The following is a 19,846-nucleotide window of genomic DNA, read 5'->3' on the forward strand; positions in this document are numbered from 1 at the left end:
GCGTTTGGCCACTGATCGAGCTAGAGCTTCGCGAAAAAACGAGCGTGTTGCCCGTGACAAGAGGAAGCCGATGATACCCAATTTTAAGGTTCTATGTCATCGGTTGATCTTCCAGGTCAGGTCAATGACCCAAAGGTGGGGAAAATCGGGGATCTGTTAGAACGTCGTAAAGTGTGGCTGTTATGGGGTTTTCGGGGTGTTGATCACGAATATCATGTTAGTTGTAATCACAGATGATGTCTTCATGCAATGCATCTAGGCCAGGTCGGGTCAGGTCCAGTGGCGTATCCAGGGGGGAGGCCAAGAGGCCATGGCCTCCCACTTTGGCAATGAACATGCAAGTGGGCCCTTTGGGTTACTTGAGTGCAGTGACGTACCCAAGGGGGGCAATGGGGGCCCTGAGGGGCGCCCTGCTTACCTGAGGGTCCCCCTGGTCGTCTAAGGGTCCCTGGTTATCTGAGGGGCCCCTGGTTATCTGAGGGGCCCTGGTTACCTGAGTGGCCCCTGGTTATCTGAGGGGCCCCTGGTTATCTGAGGGGGCCTGGTTACCTGATTGGTCCCTGGTTATCTGAAGGACTCCTACTTTCCTGAGGGGCCCCTGGCTACGGGGGCCCTGGTTATCTGAGGGGCCATGGTTACCTGAGGGGCCCCTGGTTTCCTGAGGGCCCTGCTTACCTGAGGGGCCCCTGCTTACCTAAGGGGCCCGTGATTGCCTGAGAGCCCCTGATTATCTGAGAGGCCCCTGGTTACCAGTGGGGCCTCTTGGTATATGAGGGCCCCTGGTTACCTGAGGGGCCCTAGTTATCTATCAATCAATCAATCATGTATTCTTATAACACTCCACGTGGTGGCTCTTCCGGTTACGCTTCACATTTTACAATGGTACTCACATTCATGCACATTCACATTCATAATAAAAGGTAGGTATAAAAATAAAAAGTAGAAATAGGTACAAATAAAATGAGAGACATCAGATATCGGCTGGCTGGTGGTGCGATCATTGCGCCCGCCGAGTACAAGTCCGCGAGCTCGCCGAGTCGCGCGATACCGACTTGCTGCTGTTCCATGCGGAAACAGCACGGAATGCAAAGCAGCGACGAGCAATCTCTGTACGGACCCTGGGCAGCTCCAAGAGTCTGTCGGCTGTGCCTCGAGTGACACGGCTTGACACGGTCTCACGGTAAGTCACACGCTCTCTCAGGCACACAGGCGAACGAGGCGAGTGCAGAATCATGTGCATCGCCGCCAAATCACGCCATAGGCGCGGGAACTACTTTCAGACTGGGGGGGCACACCATAATGGAGATGAACCTAGGGTACCCCCAAATCTAGTTTTCTCACCGGTTTTAGGCCACTTATTTTTCATCCCTCGGCTTTTTCAACAAAAAAGAAAAACATTTGCAAAAAAAGTGCAGTATTTCGTCTCAAAGTTGTGGGGGCACCGCCCCCACGGCCCTAGAGTTGGGGGGGCAAGCTGCCCCCACTGCCCCCCCGGCTCCCGCGCCTATGAATCACGCTGATTTAACAGATCGTCAAATCGCTGCCAGCCCAGCTCCGTCAGGAGGGGGGTCACGTGATCATACCGGCGAGCACCCTTCACAATACGAACACAATGGTTTATTACCTTCTGGATACGGTACCGCTGGGCCCTGCTGCAGCTCCCCCACACAGTCAAACAGTACATCAAATGAGGAAACACAAGTGCTTCAAGAAGTCTCTTTTTCACAGGCTCGGTCAGTCTTTGCGAAAATTTTGATAGACCACAGATGCATGCATAACAGCGCTTGATTACAGCTGACACGTGTGCCTCCCAGGTCAAGTTTTTGTCGACAACGACGCCTAATGTTTTGATAGACTGGGAGGGGTGAATAGTGGATGAGTCAAAGTCGATGGAAAACGTGCCTACCGAGCGCCGCTGGTGGGCATGCACCAGCATGAAATCTGTTTTGGTGGGATTGATTTTTAAACTGTTCTGCGAGAACCAGGCGTCAGCTATCCTTAAACTTTCCTCAATGCGCTCTTTCAACTTAGTAAAATCTTTTGGGTGACATGTGTGGATGAACTGCACATCGTCCGCGTACATTATGAGCCTACAACCAGTGATGTGAGATGAAAGGTCGTTTGTAAATAATAAAAATAAAATTGGTCCTAAAATTGATCCCTGGATCACACCATGACTCAGCGGCAAAACATCATGACCATCCCGCACACGCTGTCTGCGGCCACTCAGCCAGTCACAGAACCAGTGCTGCTCAACACCATACCACGCGAGTTTTTCCAGGAGCCGGTCATGCTCGACGCTGTCAAAGGCTTTAGAGGTGTCAATCGCCGAAAGAGATGCAATTTGCCCTTTGTCCAAAGACTCAGTCAGATACATCACAGCATCGAGCATGGCCGTCTCCGTGGAGTGGCCGGGTCTAAATCCGTGCTGCTGCTCACACAGCACAGAGTTCACAGACAGGTACTCCATTAGCTGGTCACACACAACACGTTCAGCTAATTTTGCGACAGTCGGCAAGATAGAAATAGGTCTGTAATTGTTTGGATCAGTTTTACTACCGGACTTATGAAGCGGTAAGACAGTAGCTAATTTCCAGTCAGGCGGTACGATACCAGACACAATGGAGGCGTTGATCACATGCAGCAAGTGGGGCCCGACAACCGAGAAAGTGTTGCGCAGCATAGAGACGGTGATGCCGTCCTCACCACAGGCCTTGGAAGCGCTCATGCCACTCAGCGCCCGGCTGAGCTCGGGTAGAGTTGCCGGCTTCACTCGGTAGGTGGCGCTGCACACCCGCGGCGGGCGAGGGCCGAGCGGCCGCGCGCCCGCCCGCCTCGCAGTAGCAGCGGCTGCAACGCTCTGACCTACGGTGGCGAAGTGTGCGTTCAGACGGTCCGCCAGCGCTGCCACATGTTCAGTAGGAAGAGGAGCCGGTCTCGTCTTGTTGGAAGATATCATGAAGCGTCGAATGTCCCTCCATGTTGTTTTCCTGGAATGACGGTAAGAGGTCTCGAAGAAGGTCGCACGGGCTCTGTACTGAGCACTTTTTGCTGCATTGCGACACGCACGGTATCTGTCACGTGTGTCAGTGTCAGCAGCTCGGTCACACTCAGCACGCGCCTCGTCCCGCTCACGCATCGCATTTCGGACCTGCTCATCGTCAAGCCACGGACAGGGCCGGTGTCGCGTCTTGATTTTCACCAGCGGCATGTGACGATCGATGCAGGGAGACCACACCGACAGCCACGCTGACCACTTGTCACAGACGTCGGCCGAGTCGTACACCGAGCTCCAGTCGGCCACCAGCAGGTCGTAGCACAGCGCATCGACACTCAGCCGGCGCGTGGAGCGCAGGCTAGGGGGCCCCTAGATCTAAGGGGCCCCTAGGCACCTGAAGGGCCCCTGATCCCCTGGCCAGTGATCTGAAGCAACCCTGGTCACCTGAAGTGCCCATGTTTACCCGGGAGTAGGTACCTGGTTATATGAAGGGCCCATGCAGTCACATAAAGGCCCTTAGTTACCCGTGGAGCCCCTGGTATAACCGTCCCCTGGTTATCAGAGGGTCCCCTGGTCACCTGGAAGGCCCTGGTCAATTGAAAGACCCCTGGTCAATTGAAAGGCCCTGGTCAATTGTAAGGCCCCTGGTCACCTGAGAGGCCCCTGATTACCTGAACGGTCCGTGATCACTCGGATTCATAGTATGGCCAGGGGCGAGGGGGCACGTCTCCGTTATAGGGTTCAGGGTCCCCTCGGGCCCGAAAAGGCCCTGCGGTGCCAATTGGCGGCAGAGGGCCCACGCTGGCAACGCTTCAACTGGAAAGGAGACCACAGGGCTTGTGAGAACACCCCATGGGCTCTTGTGTAGCCACACTTATGTATCTCCAGAAGGGCCTCACGCCAGGTTCTGAGGGACCTTGCCGGCCCTGAGGGCTCTTGCCGGCCAATAAGGGATCAGCTGTAAGGGCCCCATACCCGTTTGCTAAATGCTATGGCCCCACGGCCCACACCGGTGTTTCTGAGGGCCCTCACAACGGCGCCTGCGAGGGCCTCCACTGCCACCTCTAAGGGCCCCACACCAGTGCCTCTTAGCACCAGTGCCTACTTCGGCGGCTCTAAGAGCCCCACACCGGCACCTCTGAGGGCCCTATGCAGCGCCCTATGCATCTGACGGTCACTTACCAGCGATTCTGGGGGCCTCTTACCGACCTCTGAGGGTCCCTTGCCGGCCTATGAAGGAACACCAGTAACTTTCAGGGCCCCACACACGCCTAAGTGATGGCCCCCATCAGTGTCTCTAAGCCCATAAGGCCCTCACAACGGCGCCTGTGAGGACCCCACACCAGCGCATCCGACGGCCTTTCACCGACACCTCTGAGGGTGACTCAGACTACAGGTGACTCTGAGGCGCTCGCTCGCTTCACTTCCTCATAAAATACCGTGCATTTTATGCACACTTCTCAAGCAAAAAAAAAAGATCTTTGTACCTGCCAATTTTGGACATTTTCTCGGGGCTTAGACAGACAGACAGACAGACAGACAGACAGACAGACAGACAGAGGGGCCCGTCTGCAAGGGGGAACCGGACCCACCATGTGCCCAATCCCCTCATCGAAGGGTTCTGGATACGCCCCTGCCTGGGTTGACAGCGGCATCCGGGTGACCCGTGGGCCCCTTTGAGAGCAGGCGGCTCCCTCCTGGGCGAAATCCTGGGTACGTGTCACTACGCGACGTGCCTGCTTGAGTGTCCCAAGAGAAACGACCTTCAGGGCCTCATCCAAAGTACTGGCCCAAGCATAAATAAAGTCAAACTGCGTCAAACTATCTTAAAATGCCATTTGATGGCCCTCATAGGCCCTCAGAGGCCAAGGCTGAGCCCCCAGCCAGAGGCTAGCGTGGGCCCTTAGAGGTCGCTTTGGCGGCCATAAAGAAGCTTAGACTCGAGCGTGGGATCCTTTGACGCTGGTGTAGAGCCCTAAGGAGCCAGCGCTAAGCCCTCTAAGGCCAGCGTGGGGCCCTCTAAGGCCATTTTGGGGTCTTCTAAGGCCAGTGTGGGGCCTTGTAAGGCCAGTGTGGGGCCTTGTAAGGCCAGTGTGGGACCCTCTATGTTCAGCATGGGGCCGTTTATGTCCAGCGTGGGATCTTTTAAGCCCAGCGACATGGGGCCTTCTTAGGTCAGATTGAGGCCCAATGGCCACCGAAACTAGCTTGGGGCCCTCCAAAGATAATGTAGAGCCCTTTTAGGCCAGTGTGGGGCACTCAGGGGGCATCATGGGCTTCTAGAGACCGGCGTGGGTTCGAGAGCGGCCAGGGGCGGATCCAAGGGGGGGTCACATGGGTCATGGCCCCCCCCCTTGAGGCCCAGGGGCCCAAAGACCTGCCAGGGGCACCACCGGCCTATCAGGGGCACCACCGGCCTATCAGGGGTATCACAGTCCTGACAGGGGCACCACAGGACCGCCAGGGGCACCACAGGCCTAGCAGGGACACCACGGGCCTGGTGCCCCTGGGCCCTGACAGGACTGTAACGCCCCTGACAAGCCTGAAGTGTCCCCGGCAGGCACGTGGTGCCCCTGACAGGCCTGAGGCGCCCCTGCAAGGCCGGTGGTGCCTCTGGCAGGCCTGTGGTGTCCATGGCAGGCCTGTGGTGCCCTTGCTAGGCCTCTGGTGCCCCTGACAGGCTTGTAATGCCCCTGGAAGGACTGTGGTGCCCCTGGCAGACCTCTGGTGCCCCTGACAGGCTTGCGGTGCCCTTGGAAGGACTGTGGTGTCCCTGGGCCCTGACAAGCCTGAGGTGCCCCTGACAGGCCCGTGGTGCCCTTGTTAGGCCTGTGGTGCCCCTGGCAGGCCTCTGGTGCCCATGGCAGGTCTGTGGTGCCCCTGGCAGGTCTGTGGCGCCCCTGCTACCCCTGCGCCCGGAGAGGACTATGGTGCCCCTGAAAAGCCTGAAGTGCCTCTCGACAGGCCCGTGGTGCCCCTGACAGGCCCAAGTTACCCCTGCGAGGTCGGTGGTGCTCCTGACAGGCCTCTGGTGCCCCTGGCAGGTCTGTGGTGCCCCCTGGCAGGCCTGTGTTGACTGGTGCCCCTGCTAGGCCGCTGGTGCCCCTCACAGGCCTGCGGTGCCCCTGGAAGGACTGTGGTGCCCCTGCCCCTAGGGGTGCTCATGGGCCCAACAGGCCCGTTGTGCCCCTGACAGGCCTGTCGTGTATACTTGCTAGACCTGTGGTGCCCCTGCTTCCTGGCAGGCCTGTGGTGCCCCTGCTTCCTGGCGGGCCTGTGGCGCCCCTACAAGGCCGTAGGTGCCCCTGACAGGTTTGTGGTGTCCCTGGAAGGACTTTGGTGCCCCTGACAAGCCTGAAGTGTCAAGGACAGACCCTTTAGACGCCAGGGTCAAGTTCGTCGGACTGACAACGATTCGCTTACCTGATAACGTTCCTGGTAAGTACTCACTACTCAGCGTCCACAACATATATACACATAACACATTCATATATACTTGCTTACAATTGGTAAATGTGGTTGTGGGTAAGAGTTAAGATACTGACTAAAAATAAAAAGAATAAAAAACTGAAAATGGGGGCACCACCAAAATTAAGTGGACGAAATCCGTTGAGTTTTTAATTTTGGGTATAGGTAGGGGCACCACTTCGATTCATGACCCTCCCCTTGGAGTTTTCCTGGTTACGCCCCTGAGAGCGGCATAGGGTCGTCAGACTGACTCAAAGACTTCCCAGAGCCAGCGGGGGGGGGGGGCTATGAGGTCAGCCATAGCATGGGTCTCCTCCTAAGGCCATTATGGGGCCCGGAGGCCAGCGTGGTTCACTCTGTTGCCGGTGTGGGACCTTCAGAGGCCAGAATGAGCCTTCAGAGGTCGGAGTGAGGCCAATGTGGGCGACATAGAGCCATCAGAGTCTAGACCAGAGCTCAACCCGACTGAGTCGGGCCCTTCTAAAGTTCAGGGTATCAGCGCAACCCTCAACCAGCGCAAGACACTAAGATAAGAGATTGACATCTGCCCCTTGAAAAATGTTACAACCGTAAAAAATTGACAAAACATTTTGCTTTTGATAATCTTTAGTGGCCCCGGCGACTACCAAAGCAAAAAAAAAAAAAAAAACTGTATGCCTACTGCTGAAATAGATTGTACACTACATACAGAGCTATCGATGTCGATGGCTTTTTCACGTTTTTCTTTTCTTTTTTATATTGTCGAGTGTGCCTAAAAAGACTTCCTCACATGATGAAAGTGGCAAAGAACCGCACCTGGGCGTGGCATAAGTACGCCACTACTGGGGCCCCTAAGGTAAGGGTGGGGCCCCTTGAGCAAGTTTGGCCTCCCCCTTTTCAAGATCCTGGATACGCCACTGGTCAGGTCAACCAGTAGGGGTCCTGCTGGGTATTCGTAGAGGGTGTTAACCGCCTCTGACACCTTCGTAACATGTTACGAATGCACCAAAACTACTTCGTAAATGTTCAAATGGTTGCTTAATTCGAATTCAGCTCCAAAAACTACCCTAGGAACATGTAAAACTCGAAACAGTGAACCGAGGCCATCAAAGATCAATGACCTGACCTGACCTGACCCTCAGGTGACCTTGACAAGTTGACACCCACCCTATTGCATGGGACCAGCATAATATCACATGTTTGAACGCTTGAAACCACGAAAAGACTGCAAACGCGCTGCTAATGCGAGCCGACGTTCGCCGAATCGCGATTCCGGCCAAACATGGTCTCGGAAAATAGGTAACAGGTCAAAGGTCATTTGGGTCAGGGTCATGAACTTTTCAGAGAGTTTGGAGTAAAATTGATCAATGCGAGGGTTCTGAAAGTTTCGTCGCGCGATCGGCCGCTTTTTACGCGAGTTATTTGCGAAGAACCTTAGGGGGGTTGCATCAGCCCCCCCCCCTTGTGCCGACGAGGGTTAACCCTCGCATGTGTAGGGGGGGGTCGGATGGACCCCCCCATGGTTTTTCGCAAATAACTCGCGTAAAAAGCGGCAGATCACGACGAAACTTTCAGTACCCTCGCATTGATCAATTTTACACCTACCCTGAAAATTTCATGACCCTGACCCAAATGACTTTTGACCTGTGACCTCTTTTCCGAGACCATGTTTGGCCGGAATCGCGATTTCGCGTATGTCGGCTCGCATTAGCCGCGCGTTTGCAAGCTTTTCGTGGTTTCAAACGTTCAAACATGTGATTTGATGTTGCTCCCATGCATTAGGGTGGGTGTCAAGGTCACCTGAAGGTCAGGTCAGGTCATTGACCTTTGGTGACCTCGGGTGACCTCGGTTCACTTTTTCGTGTTTTACATGTTTCTAGGCTAGTTTTTGGAGCTGAATTCGAATTTAGTAACCATTTGAACATTTACGAAGTAGTTTTGGTGCCTTCGTAACATGTTACGAAGCTGTCAGAGGCGGATGACACGTACTACGAATACCCGTCACAACCCCTACTGGTTGACCTGACCTGACCTGACCCGACCTGGTCTAAATGCTTAAAGACATCATATGTGATCAAAACTAACACGATATTCGTAATCAGCACCCCCAAAAATCCCTTAGCAGCCACACTTTACGACTTTCTAATCGGTCCCGATTTTCCCGACTTTGGGTCATTGACCTGACCTGGAAGGTCAACCAATGACCTAGGACCTTAAAATGGGGTATCATCGGCTTCCTCTCGTCACGGGCAACACGCTCGTTTTTTCCGCGAAGCTCTAGCTCGATCAGGGGCCAAACGGCAAGGGGGGGTCCAACCGACCCCCCCCCCCCCCTACACATTAGAAGCTGGCAAACGCCGCACACATGCGAGGGTAAATGAGAATAAACATGTCTGTGACATTAACGACAGTACTTTAGTAAAAATAACTGGGTCACCTGGTAGATCTTAGACTTACCCAAGATTACTACAACATACCTATAACCTTGCCTATAAAAGACTACCTACTATGATGTGAAAACCGACCCAGTAGTTTCCTAAATAGCAGCAGGCCACTATGACCCCTCCCTTATACAGCCAGCCGGGTCCGGCAATAGCCCTACAAGACTACCTACGCTACGTATTTATGAAACGCCTCCCCCCTCTCGCCTTCCTATACAAACTACATAATTGCGAGACAACCAAATTCCGTCTTTGATCGAATCTATGATTGAAACGGTTTTCTCGAAATCGCTAATCGCTTCGTTGTCAAATGCACTATTTTATCGTCGTGCATGCAATGCAAATAGTCTGCGGGCAGACTTGTATCTGGTGTATTTCGAGCACTAAATGCACACAATGAGTGAACCTTGTAGGACACCGAAGGTGGAATGTATGGTACTGCAAAATTTTTACTCAGGTATTTCTGAATACAGAAGAAGCAAAGAAAACCAATGATGATTAGGATTTGGAAGCAAGTCGATGCACATTTGACTGATCTACATTCGTATGATATTTTACAATCATTAAGGTAATAGGTATGGATATTTGTTTAACATGTCCTGATTTCGTTCTCTCACCAAACCGTCGCGGGAGGTACGGAGGTCAATATCCCGGTCCACTTTTTCACAATGAGCACTAAATGTTTATCAATGGCCAGGATGTGATCTATACACAGGCCTGATCAGAGCAACAGAACGGGACGGCAGACGGCAGGATAATATTTGGTCGCACGGGTGGCAGTCCCGTCGGGGTCTTCTCTTGCCATGAAATTGCTCATTAGTTACACAAGGTACATAATCTGTGACGCTCTAAGATGTATCATCGCTTTGAGATGAATCACAAACACATGTGCTGAACTTCGAACGGTCAGATTTGTAAATACACAGACGAAAGACGATGGTCTTATGATGACCTTGAGAAGGGCAGACCTTCCATGGTGGGCTCCTGGGTGCGCCCCTGGCACTGTTGTGATCCCACCGGGCCCGGGGGCAATTCAGTGGGTGGCCACGGGGAGACGGGGCAGGTGGCGTGCACGGGCTAGAGAAAGGTGTGGCGTCCAAGACAGTCTGAAGGAAAGTGTGGCTTCCAACGCAGTCCGAAGGAAAGTGTGGTGTCCAAGACAGTCTGGAGAAAAGTGTTAAGTTCGGCGCGATGGTGCTGCAGTGTTCCATTTGCCCGCAAGCATTGTGAAGGAGCCCTAACAACGGGATAAGTGAATGAGGTAAAACTGCAATTGTGCAACAGCGGATAATTTAAACCATTGCGCGTTGCCTTATGGGCTCAGACTAGCAGAATAACCTGGGGTGGAACAGTGCTATCTTCTGGAGTGGTTGATAGATGCGAAACATTTTCTATAGCATCGCCACACATGTCCATCAAGACAGCCCATATTATTTACGAATGAGCGCCAACCGCCAGAGTATGATGTCTCTCAAGTTACGAAGACTCGTATTGCCACTTCTGGTGGGAGTCGTTGTGTTAGTCAGTCCTGTTGGCACCATCGGAAGGACTCCAGACATCTCAGCGCTTGTGTCTCCTTCAAACACGACGTCATCATCATCGAGAGTCACCGAGTGCGTGGAAAACCAATGCGCCGCTAGAAACAGATCCAAATGGCAGCCTTATACCATCGGTGATATAGACGTGTTAAGGAGATATGGGTGTTCATGCGACAGGACCTGTTCAACGTTCGGAGACTGTTGTCGTGACGTACCCTGGTATACTCCCGGACCTGAAGGGATTGCGTGTGCATACTGGGGCGACTATATGAGTTTTACTTCGCCTTACATTTATATTTATACGGTGTCTCAATGTCCAACATCATGGCCCAGCGACGCCACGAGGCGGGCTTGCGAGTCAGAGGACATTTCGCTATCCGATGACCCCCTGATCGCCCTCCCTGTAACGAGCCCCCAGTCTGGACGAACGTATCTAAACGCGGCGTGTGCCCGATGTCACGAAGACACGAAAGAAGCCGTGTTTTGGAGCGTGGCTGTTCACTGCCCAATGATGACGTGGGACATTCCTGATGAGGCCCGCAAACAGAACTCATCAAGTGTGTGGCTTCGGCGAAACAAAGGCGGTAAGTGGAGCTTGACCACGAAAGATGGCTCGCTGGCGTTCAATGATTGTGACACCAAAATAGTAGTACCTTCAGAGCTGACGAGCCTCGTGCGCGGTTGCGTGCCGGCGGTATCCGACTGCGCGCCGGACTGGGCGGATCAAGAGACGGCGGCAGAGTGTGCCGCCTACACCGCCAGGGTCCGAGACATGGGCAGGACTAACCCGCGCGCCGGCGAGTACCGCCACGTCTACCGTAACCGGCACTGCGCGCTCTGCAACGGCATTCCACCGGACAAGCTCCAATGTGGTCGGCTCCTTGATATTCCCATGCTGGGCGGCGAGGGAATGTCCTTCTCGGTCCTCTTTGACTTCAGCGATCGCTCTGGGAGTGATGACGTGGGAGCTGTGGATGTATGCAAGGGCACCAGTGTCTGGGATCCGTTCTTCCAAAAGTGTCGTGAAGTATTCTGCGATAATGGACAGCTGCTAGACGGTGACACTTGCGCGCCGAAAAACAAACCAGCCACAAGCAGTACGGACTTCACTCCTTTTCAGTACTGCCCAAAGTTCTATCTATCTCCCAATGAATTTGAGAACCGGTCTGATGGCAGCGTCTACGTCCAGCTGTACGACCAGCGGTACGCCGAGGGCGAGTTCCAGCTCAGAGACGGCGAGCTGGTGGTGTGTTCCAAGTCGGGCGACTTCAGCAAGTTTGACGCCGCGCTGGGCACCCTGTCGCTGGTGTTCGTCGTCGTGTCCATCGTCTGCCTCTGCTGCCACCTGGCGCTGTTCTGTCTGGTGCCCGAGCAGCGCAACCTGCCCGGGAAGAACCTGGCGGCGCTCTGCGCCTGTCTGCTGGTCGGCTACATCTGCTTCGTGGCGGCGCCGTTCCAGGAGCCGGCCTCCGAGGGCTGCCGAGTGCTCGGCGTCGTCATGTACGCCGCCTTCATGGCTTCGTTCTTCTGGATGAACGTCATGGCCTTCGATGTCTTCATGTCTCTCCGGTGGGTTTTTGTATAGGCCTTATCAATTAGCTTTGCCTAAAAGTGAATATAAGTGAGAAAAAGACAAACTGCGCTTACTATCCCAGGAAGCTAAGCATCCAGTCTTACATAATTCACTGCCCAAAATTAAAACTTCCTCATTACTCATTATTCACCCTTCCCAGCTGGATAGGAAGATGCTGGCCTGATAGAACGAACATAAAAGTTCCGGGATTTCTGGAAACCTGCAAAGCGATTTTTACGGTTCGACACAATCATTCTCTCCCCACCCTCAGGCGAGCTGTGACCGAGCTCCGTGTCACCACCGGCGCTCGTCTGAGACCGTTCCTGCGCTACACCCTGTACACCGTCACCGCCACGGCCACTCTCGTCACCTCCGCCGTCATCACCGACTCGTCTCCACGCGCCGCGCCCGCCTACCGCCCCGGCTTCGGCGAGCGGGTGTGCTGGTTCAGCCGGCGGCGCGCCCTGCTGGTGTTTTTCGCCGTGCCGCTGCTGGTTATCATGGTGGCCAACATGGCGCTGTTCGTCGGCAGCACGCTGATCGTCCGCAGGGCGGAACAGTCAACGGCCAGAGTCACCTGCTCACCGTCAAAGGTACAGCGAATGTTTACGAGTTAATCGGCTGTGTGGTTAACATTTATAAGCTGCAGGCCGTTGGGAAATCAGGGCCGTTTGCAAATGGCTTGGCGATACATCCACACCTGCATGCTCACCTATAAACGGATTAGCACAATCCGATCGTTATCGAGATTCTAAGGTATCATACCATTACCTTCCAACTACCTACTTTTCTTTTTGTGTGCCTACATTGAAATTTAAATACGGTCTTATGCTTTAACATACGTGTATGCGCCCTCACCATGCTCCTAGATAAAACGTCTACTGGATCCATTTGTCCGCAGACGAACCTGAGGCTGTGTGGCCGTCTAGCCGTGATCTCCGGCCTTTCGTGGCTGGTTGGCCTGCTGGCCGGCTGGGCCGACTTTCCGCTGCTGTGGCACATCTTTATCGTCCTCAACACGCTGCAGGGCGTGTTCATCTTCGGCTCGTTCACGGTGAAGGCAGCGCGGAGCAGCGCTCTCCGCCGGCGCCGTCTGCCCCGTCAGGCCCCGTGGTCCGCAGTGGCCGGCGGCGGAGAGGCCGGCACCGGTGCAGGTCACGGGTCAGAGGGCCCGCCCACCAGCGAAACAGATATCTGAGATGTCAGCGTGATGAAAAAAATGGCTCGATCGTCCTTCTGTCTCTTTTGTACTGTTGACTACGGACTGATGTTGCACTTTTCACAGGCAATGAGTTGCCTGGAGTGGTAGGCTGTACCGCATCACACGGGCTGAGTTCACAGGTTAAATGCTGTGACCCAAAGCTCACCATAGCTAGACACCGACACGCTTTATCCCGGTACCGCCTGGGCTATTTCCGTACCCACGACAGCCTGGGGGGGGGGGGGGGGGGTCGGATCCGACTCCCCCTGTTATCTCGAGAACCAATGGTCGCATCGAGCCCCGCAAGGCGGCGTTCGAAAGGTCTCTACGAGACCTTCCCAAAGCACTCTTAAGATTTTAAGATGAGGTCAACTTTCGGGTCAAGATCAGGTAAAAGGTCAAATTCTGGGGTTTTGCATGATTAGGCTTACGGACAGCGGAATCGATAGCTGCTGCTCGAAACTCACCAAACATGACCTCAAAGACCTAGTGAAGGTACCATGTGCATATAGGGGTCATACTAAGTACGGGTCAAGGTCAGGTCAGGTCACGAAAGGTCACGGTTTTCACTTTCTGCTGCATGGGCGTGCGACACATGTTTTATGGCTTATTTTTCACGCCGAATCCGATGGTAATGGTTATATGTGACCCTAAGTCACTGTGCTGGTGATAAGTGTGCATTGAAAGCATAAAAAAACGTTTATATCATACATAACTAAACGAGGGCTAAGAAAAAGTCAATTTTTCAACTTTTTATTTTTGACATAAAAATGCATTTTTCTAGACGCGCTTTGTCCCAGAAATCTAGTGGTGCCATTTGTTTTCACATGCGATGTTCAGAAGTGCCTCTTATTCACGAAAATGCTTATGACGTCACCATGCCCTATGCATGTTGGAGCTATTTTTTACAATTTGGGGGTCAAAAATCAAGATAGAAAGTTGAAATTTGGGGCATCTAATGTTCTGATAAAGTTCTATAACATATATTCCAGTTTTTGGAAATTCTCAAAATTTTGGATTTTATTAGCTGTTTTCCAAAAATATAGTTTTTTGAATTTCTAGGGATGAAAAACGCATTTTATGGAAAATCGATAGCCATTTTGAAGAACTCGTTGAGCTGCGTCTATTTATGTCCTTTTTGCAATTTGCTTCAAACCATGATTTTTGGCGATTTTTAAAACATTTACCACTTTTTGACTGAAAACGTCATGTAGTTACACATCACTAAAATCGATAGGTATATCTAAAAAAAAATTGGAAAGAAAAATCTTTAAAATCACACAGGAGACGTCAAATTGGTGGGGGAGAAGGTATGCCAAGTTTCAAGTTGATAGCGTAAGCGGTTCATGAGTTATTTAAGAAAAACGGAGGTCGGATCCGACCCCCCCCCCCCCCCCAGGCGGTCGCGGGTTATTGCGTGATAAACGTCGCATCTTTGCGTTCCAGTCAACTGCTAGATTCTGAGGAGTGGATCATCATTAGTCAACTGCACCTATACCCACACGTTAGTCAGAGATGTAGGTAAGTTGTGTAGGGTAACTGTGGGGAAAACGCACCCCTGGGTTAAACGCCTCCCCTAAAAAAATCGTAGATCTTATCGACGGATAGGTGTTTTATCCTGCCTTTCAGAACAGTCAGCTGCTTGTTTACGTAGTTCTCTATTTCCGGTTCTGCGTCTTGAGGAGCAGCGTGGGTAGGTGCTGATGTTGGTTTTGGGTGCTGTTTTTGTTGTTTTTACAGAAGATTCCTAAGCTTTTGATGCCCTCTTTATATCACAAAACTTGCTATTGTGCACATCACTCAAAACTGCGTTTTATTGTCATTCTTTTGAATTTATTATGCTGCGGCGATAGTGGCGCGTTTTTTGTCAATATTTTGTTGACCAGAAACGGAGTGGATGGGGAAAGACGCCTACTCGATGCATGGGGCAAGACGCCCCCAGTTTTCTGAAAGGGGGGCGTTTTGCACGGTGGTGAGAGTGCAGGGTAGCGCCGTGTAGGTCGGGGCAGAAAAGGCCTCTCCCTGTCCTTTTTTGCTGATATATCCTAAACGACTGCAGATATCGTCACCAAACTTTCAGGACTCCTCCGGGCATCCATTTTACACATTGTAACAACATTTTATTCCAAAGGCTATGATAGGTTGACCACAAATGACGTCAGAATGACGTCAAGTTCTGCCACGTTCATCATTTTCTGTTGATGGATGGGGTGGGGGCGCTTTGCACATGGGTGTGGGCGTATTACCCAGGGTGTGGGGCAAAACGCCCTTTTGTAAGGGTATGCGGAAACCTTTTTGGGGGGTTAAATACCAGACGCAAGTGTCTTTTCTTGGTCTCAAAGCGTAGTAAAAAGAATGAGCTACATGATGGTGCCCAAAGGTTTGAGTAATCTGGGTTGGGTTGAGTGTCAGAAGGTTTCGCGCTTAATGGGGGCGTTTTTGACCTATTCACCCTACTACGGGCTGTGGTAGTATATTTTCTGTGGGTGATAGCGCTGCTTCAAGGGTGAAGCAATGCTAAACTTTTCACTTAGATTATAGGAAAGCCACAACGTTAAAGAGTGCTTATGACTTGTATTAGGCAATTTGGCTTGGTGATTCCACAAGGTGCATTATTTGCATTTTAAGTCTGTGTACTGTGTAGGTAGTTGCAGATGCTGAACAACGGGAACATTCAATTACACGTCTTGCCGCCTTGCGCACGGTACAATTATCAATTAGCATATATGATCAGTAACAATCGTTAATAAGGTGACGTTTTCTTTTTTACATGCATCTGATTTTGTGGAATGTTTTCGGTTGTGAATACCTAACACTGAATGAAATAAATAGCTATCTGTGATATATATTTTATGTTTTGCTAAGTACGATGTACACTAAATTTCAAAATTATCCATGAAGAAATGAAAGTACAAACGTAAGCCTACCGATTGCGTCCGACCTCCCCTAGCCCTCCGAAGAATATAGGTACATGCAGGGCTGGTAAAAAAGCAAATTGCGTCCCCGACCAAAAAATGAGAGCGAAAAATGACCCCGACCTTTTTACGATTCATGTATGCAGGCTGCATGCAACTACGATGCGCGTTTCCTTAGGTTTCATTTCTATATTATTTTTTACGAGCAGTCATATGTACTAAATTGCTTATCAGACTCGCGCTTCGAAATTTCCAGTTTGTTAATTAAATGTCACGGCATCACTCGGTCAGCGGGTAGCGTAACAGACGAAGGGTAACCGGACAAAAGATCGTAAAGCAGAAGATCGTATGGCAGAAGATCGTAGGCAGTTGATCATATGCAAAATATCGTAATGGATAAAGATCGTACGACATAATGCTCGTATGGACAAAAGATCGTATTCGCTAAAGATCGTCAAGGAAAATGATCGTATGCCAAAAAGTCGTAATGGATAAAGATCGTACGACATAATGATCGTATGGACAAAAGATCGTATTCGCTAAAGATCGTCAAGGAAAATGATCGTATGCCAAAAAGTCGTAATGGATAAAGATCGTACGACATAATGATCGTATGGACAAAAGATCGTATTCGCTAAAGATCGTCAAGGAAAATGATCGTACGCCAAATGATCGTATGAGATAAAGATCGTACAGTCAAAATATGGTATTCACATGGTGCAGCCCAACTCCAGCGCTTACAAAGCTTATCAATTTCTGTGTTCGCGTAGTAAGTGGCCGTCGTAAGCTCGACCATACATTGATGTTATTTCAGAGCTTAGATGGCTCAATGACACCTAAAAGCAACGCGTTGTATATGTGCCGAATAAATGAATGTATGTGCTGCCGTTTTCATGTACCTATTTGAAGTGAATACAACTAAACCCATGTTCCCCCCCCCCACACCCCCCCCCCCCCCACCGCCTGGAAGGTTAAAATGTTGCTTAAGCGGCTGAAGTAAACGGCGTTAAAAATACTTTTTCCTTCGCACTGTTACATTTTCATATTGAATCGTCATCGCTTTACGAGTCATCAACAGATGTTTATCGCGTTATCACTATCGAAGTCGCAATTCTCCTAGTTATAGGATCCTAGTTTCAATCCAATCCTAGTTATAGGAGTCATTGTTATCGAAGGCCGGTTAAAGATGTCAATTGTCCATCATTGGTTCGAAATCGCCCCAGTAATTACCGAGTTACTGAAATGGGAACGAATTTGGCACCTCTTCTTTTTGTATTTTGCACGTGCATTGGGGGTCACTCACATAGATCAAGGGTATCCGACCTTTGGTAGAAGGGATGCAGCTACCCTATAAAAATTACCGCAAGACAATCGCTCAAGCCGCTGCTGAGATATGGGCCTCTCAAAATCATTACTTTTGCAAAACTGCTTGAACACCCTTGACTTCACACGTGGCACGCAGGGGCGGATCCAAGGGGGGGGGGGTCACATGGGTCATGGCCCCCCCCTTGAGGCCCGGGGGCCCAAAGACCTTCCAGGGGCACCACCGGCCTATCAGGGGTATCACAGTCCTGACAGGGGCACCACAGGACCGCCAGGGGCACCACAGGCCTAGCAGGGACACCACGGGCCTGGTGCCCCTGGGCCCTAACAGGACTGTAACGCCCCTGACAAGCCTGAAGTGTCCCCGGCAGGCACGTGGTGCCCCTGACAGGCCTGAGGCGCCCCTGCAGGGCCGGTGGTGCCCCTGGCAGGCCTGTGGTGTCCATGGCAGGCCTATGGTGCCCTTGCTAGGCCTCTGGTGCCCCTGACAGGCTTGTAATGCCCCTGGAAGGACTGTGGTGCCCCTGGGCCCTGACAAGCCTGAGGTGCCCCTGACAGGCCAGAGGTGCCCTTGCTAGGCCTGTGGTGCCCCTGGCAGGCCTCTGGTGCCCCTGACAGGCTTGCGGTGCCCTTGGAAGGACTGTGGTGTCCCTGGGCCCTGACAAGCCTGAGGTGCCCCTGACAGGCCCGTGGTGCCCTTGTTAGGCCTGTGGTGCCCCTGGCAGGCCTCTGGTGCCCTTGCTAGGCCGCTGGTGCCCCTGGCAGGCCTCTGGTGCCCTTGCTAGGCCGCTGGTGCCCCTGGCAGGCCTCTGGTGCCCCTGCGCCCGGAGAGGACTGGTGCCCCTGAAAAGTCTGAAGTGCCCCTCGGCAGGCCCGTCGTGCCCCTGACAGGCCCAAGGTGCCCCTGCGAGGCCGGTGGTGCCCCTGGCAGGTCTGTGGTGCCCCTGGCAGGTCTGTGGCGCCCCTGGCAGACCTGTGTTGACTGGTGCCCCTGCTAGGTCGCTGGTGCCCCTCACAGACCTGTGGTGCCCCTGGGCCTTGACAAGCCTGAGATGCCTGGCTATGACAGGCTCGTGGTGCCCCTGATAGACCAGTGGTGCCCTTGCTAGGCCTGTAGTGCCCCTGGCAGGCCTCTGGTGCCCCTGCTACCCCTGCGCCCTGAGAGGACTATGGTGCCCCTGAAAAGCCTGAAGTGCCTCTCGACAGGCCCGTGGTGCCCCTGGGCCCTGACAGGCCCAAGTTACCCCTGCGAGGTCGGTGGTGCTCCTGGCAGGCCTCTGGTGCCCCTGGCAGGTCTGTGGTGCCCCTGGCAGGCCTGTGTTGACTGGTGCCCCTGCTAGGCCGCTGGTGCCCCTCACAGGCCTGCGGTGCCCCTGGAAGGACTGTGGTGCCCCTGCCCCTAGGGGTGCTCATGGGCCCAACAGGCCCGTTGTGCCCCTGACAGGCCTGTCGTGTATACTTGCTAGACCTGTGGTGCCCGTGCTTCCTGGCAGGCCTGTGGTGCCCCTGGCGGGCCTGTGGCGCCCCTACAAGGCCGTAGGTGCCCCTGACAGGTTTGTGGTGTCCCTGGAAGGACTTTGGTGCCCCTGACAAGCCTGAAGTGTCAAGGACAGACCCTTTAGACGCCAGGGTCAAGTTCGTCGGACTGACAACGATTTGCTTACCTGATAACGTTCCTGGTAAGTACTCATTACTCAGCGTCCACAACATATATACACATAGCACATTCATATATACTTGCTTACAATTGGTAAATGTGGTTGTGGCTAAGAGGTAAGATACTGGCTAAAAATAAAAAATAAAAATAAAAAACTGAAAATGGGGGCACCACCAAAATGAAGTGGACGAAATCCGTTGAGTTTTTAATTTTGGGTATAGGTAGGGGCACCACTTCGATTCATGACCCTCCCCTTGGAGTTTTCCTGGATCCGCCCTTGGTGGCACGTGCCACGACGGCCACTGAGATGTATCAAAAGTAGTCAATTACGGGGAAGAAGGGATGGGACTACCCAGCAAAAAAGACCGCAGGCCAATCGGTTCAGCGGTTGCTGAGATATAAGCATCTCAAAAGCGTTACAGGCCGGGCCGCTCATACTGAGATTTTCCCGTTATAACCGAACGTTTGTTGTCAATAGTTAAAACACTATTCTTTAGAATTGTGTTTTTCTATTGAAAAACAAATCTGAGTTCCCTGACAATTTGGCAAAAGCTGCCTGATATTCAAAAGACTTCGCTTCGCTCGCTGCGCTCGCTCGCTCGTAACAACACTATTCTATGTACCTATACGATTATTTACTTTACGAACGTAACGTTGCGATCTTTTGTCGAACGATCTTTTACATCATACGATCTTTATCTTACGATCATTTTCCTTCGATCTTTTTTTGCACGATCCATTGCTTTACGATCT

The 19,846-nt window shown here is 52.3% G+C and overlaps 1 protein-coding gene across 1 annotated transcript; it reads left to right on the forward strand.

The window, feature by feature from the left end:
* Nucleotides 1-9,506: 9,506 nt before the first annotated feature.
* On the forward strand, nt 9,507-13,230 carry LOC122377850. The gene is made up of 3 exons (XM_043358352.1): nt 9,507-11,993; nt 12,269-12,590; nt 12,899-13,230. Exons 1-3 carry the CDS (start codon nt 10,264-10,266, stop codon nt 13,193-13,195), a joined length of 2,349 nt encoding a protein of 782 aa, XP_043214287.1. The 5' UTR covers nt 9,507-10,263; the 3' UTR covers nt 13,196-13,230.
* The last annotated feature ends 6,616 nt before the right edge of the window (nt 13,231-19,846 follow it).

Source organism: Amphibalanus amphitrite, unplaced genomic scaffold, assembly GCF_019059575.1.
Source record: "Amphibalanus amphitrite isolate SeventyFive unplaced genomic scaffold, NRLGWU_Aamphi_draft 000051F_arrow, whole genome shotgun sequence".
NCBI classification, from domain to species: Eukaryota; Metazoa; Arthropoda; class Thecostraca; order Balanomorpha; family Balanidae; genus Amphibalanus; species Amphibalanus amphitrite.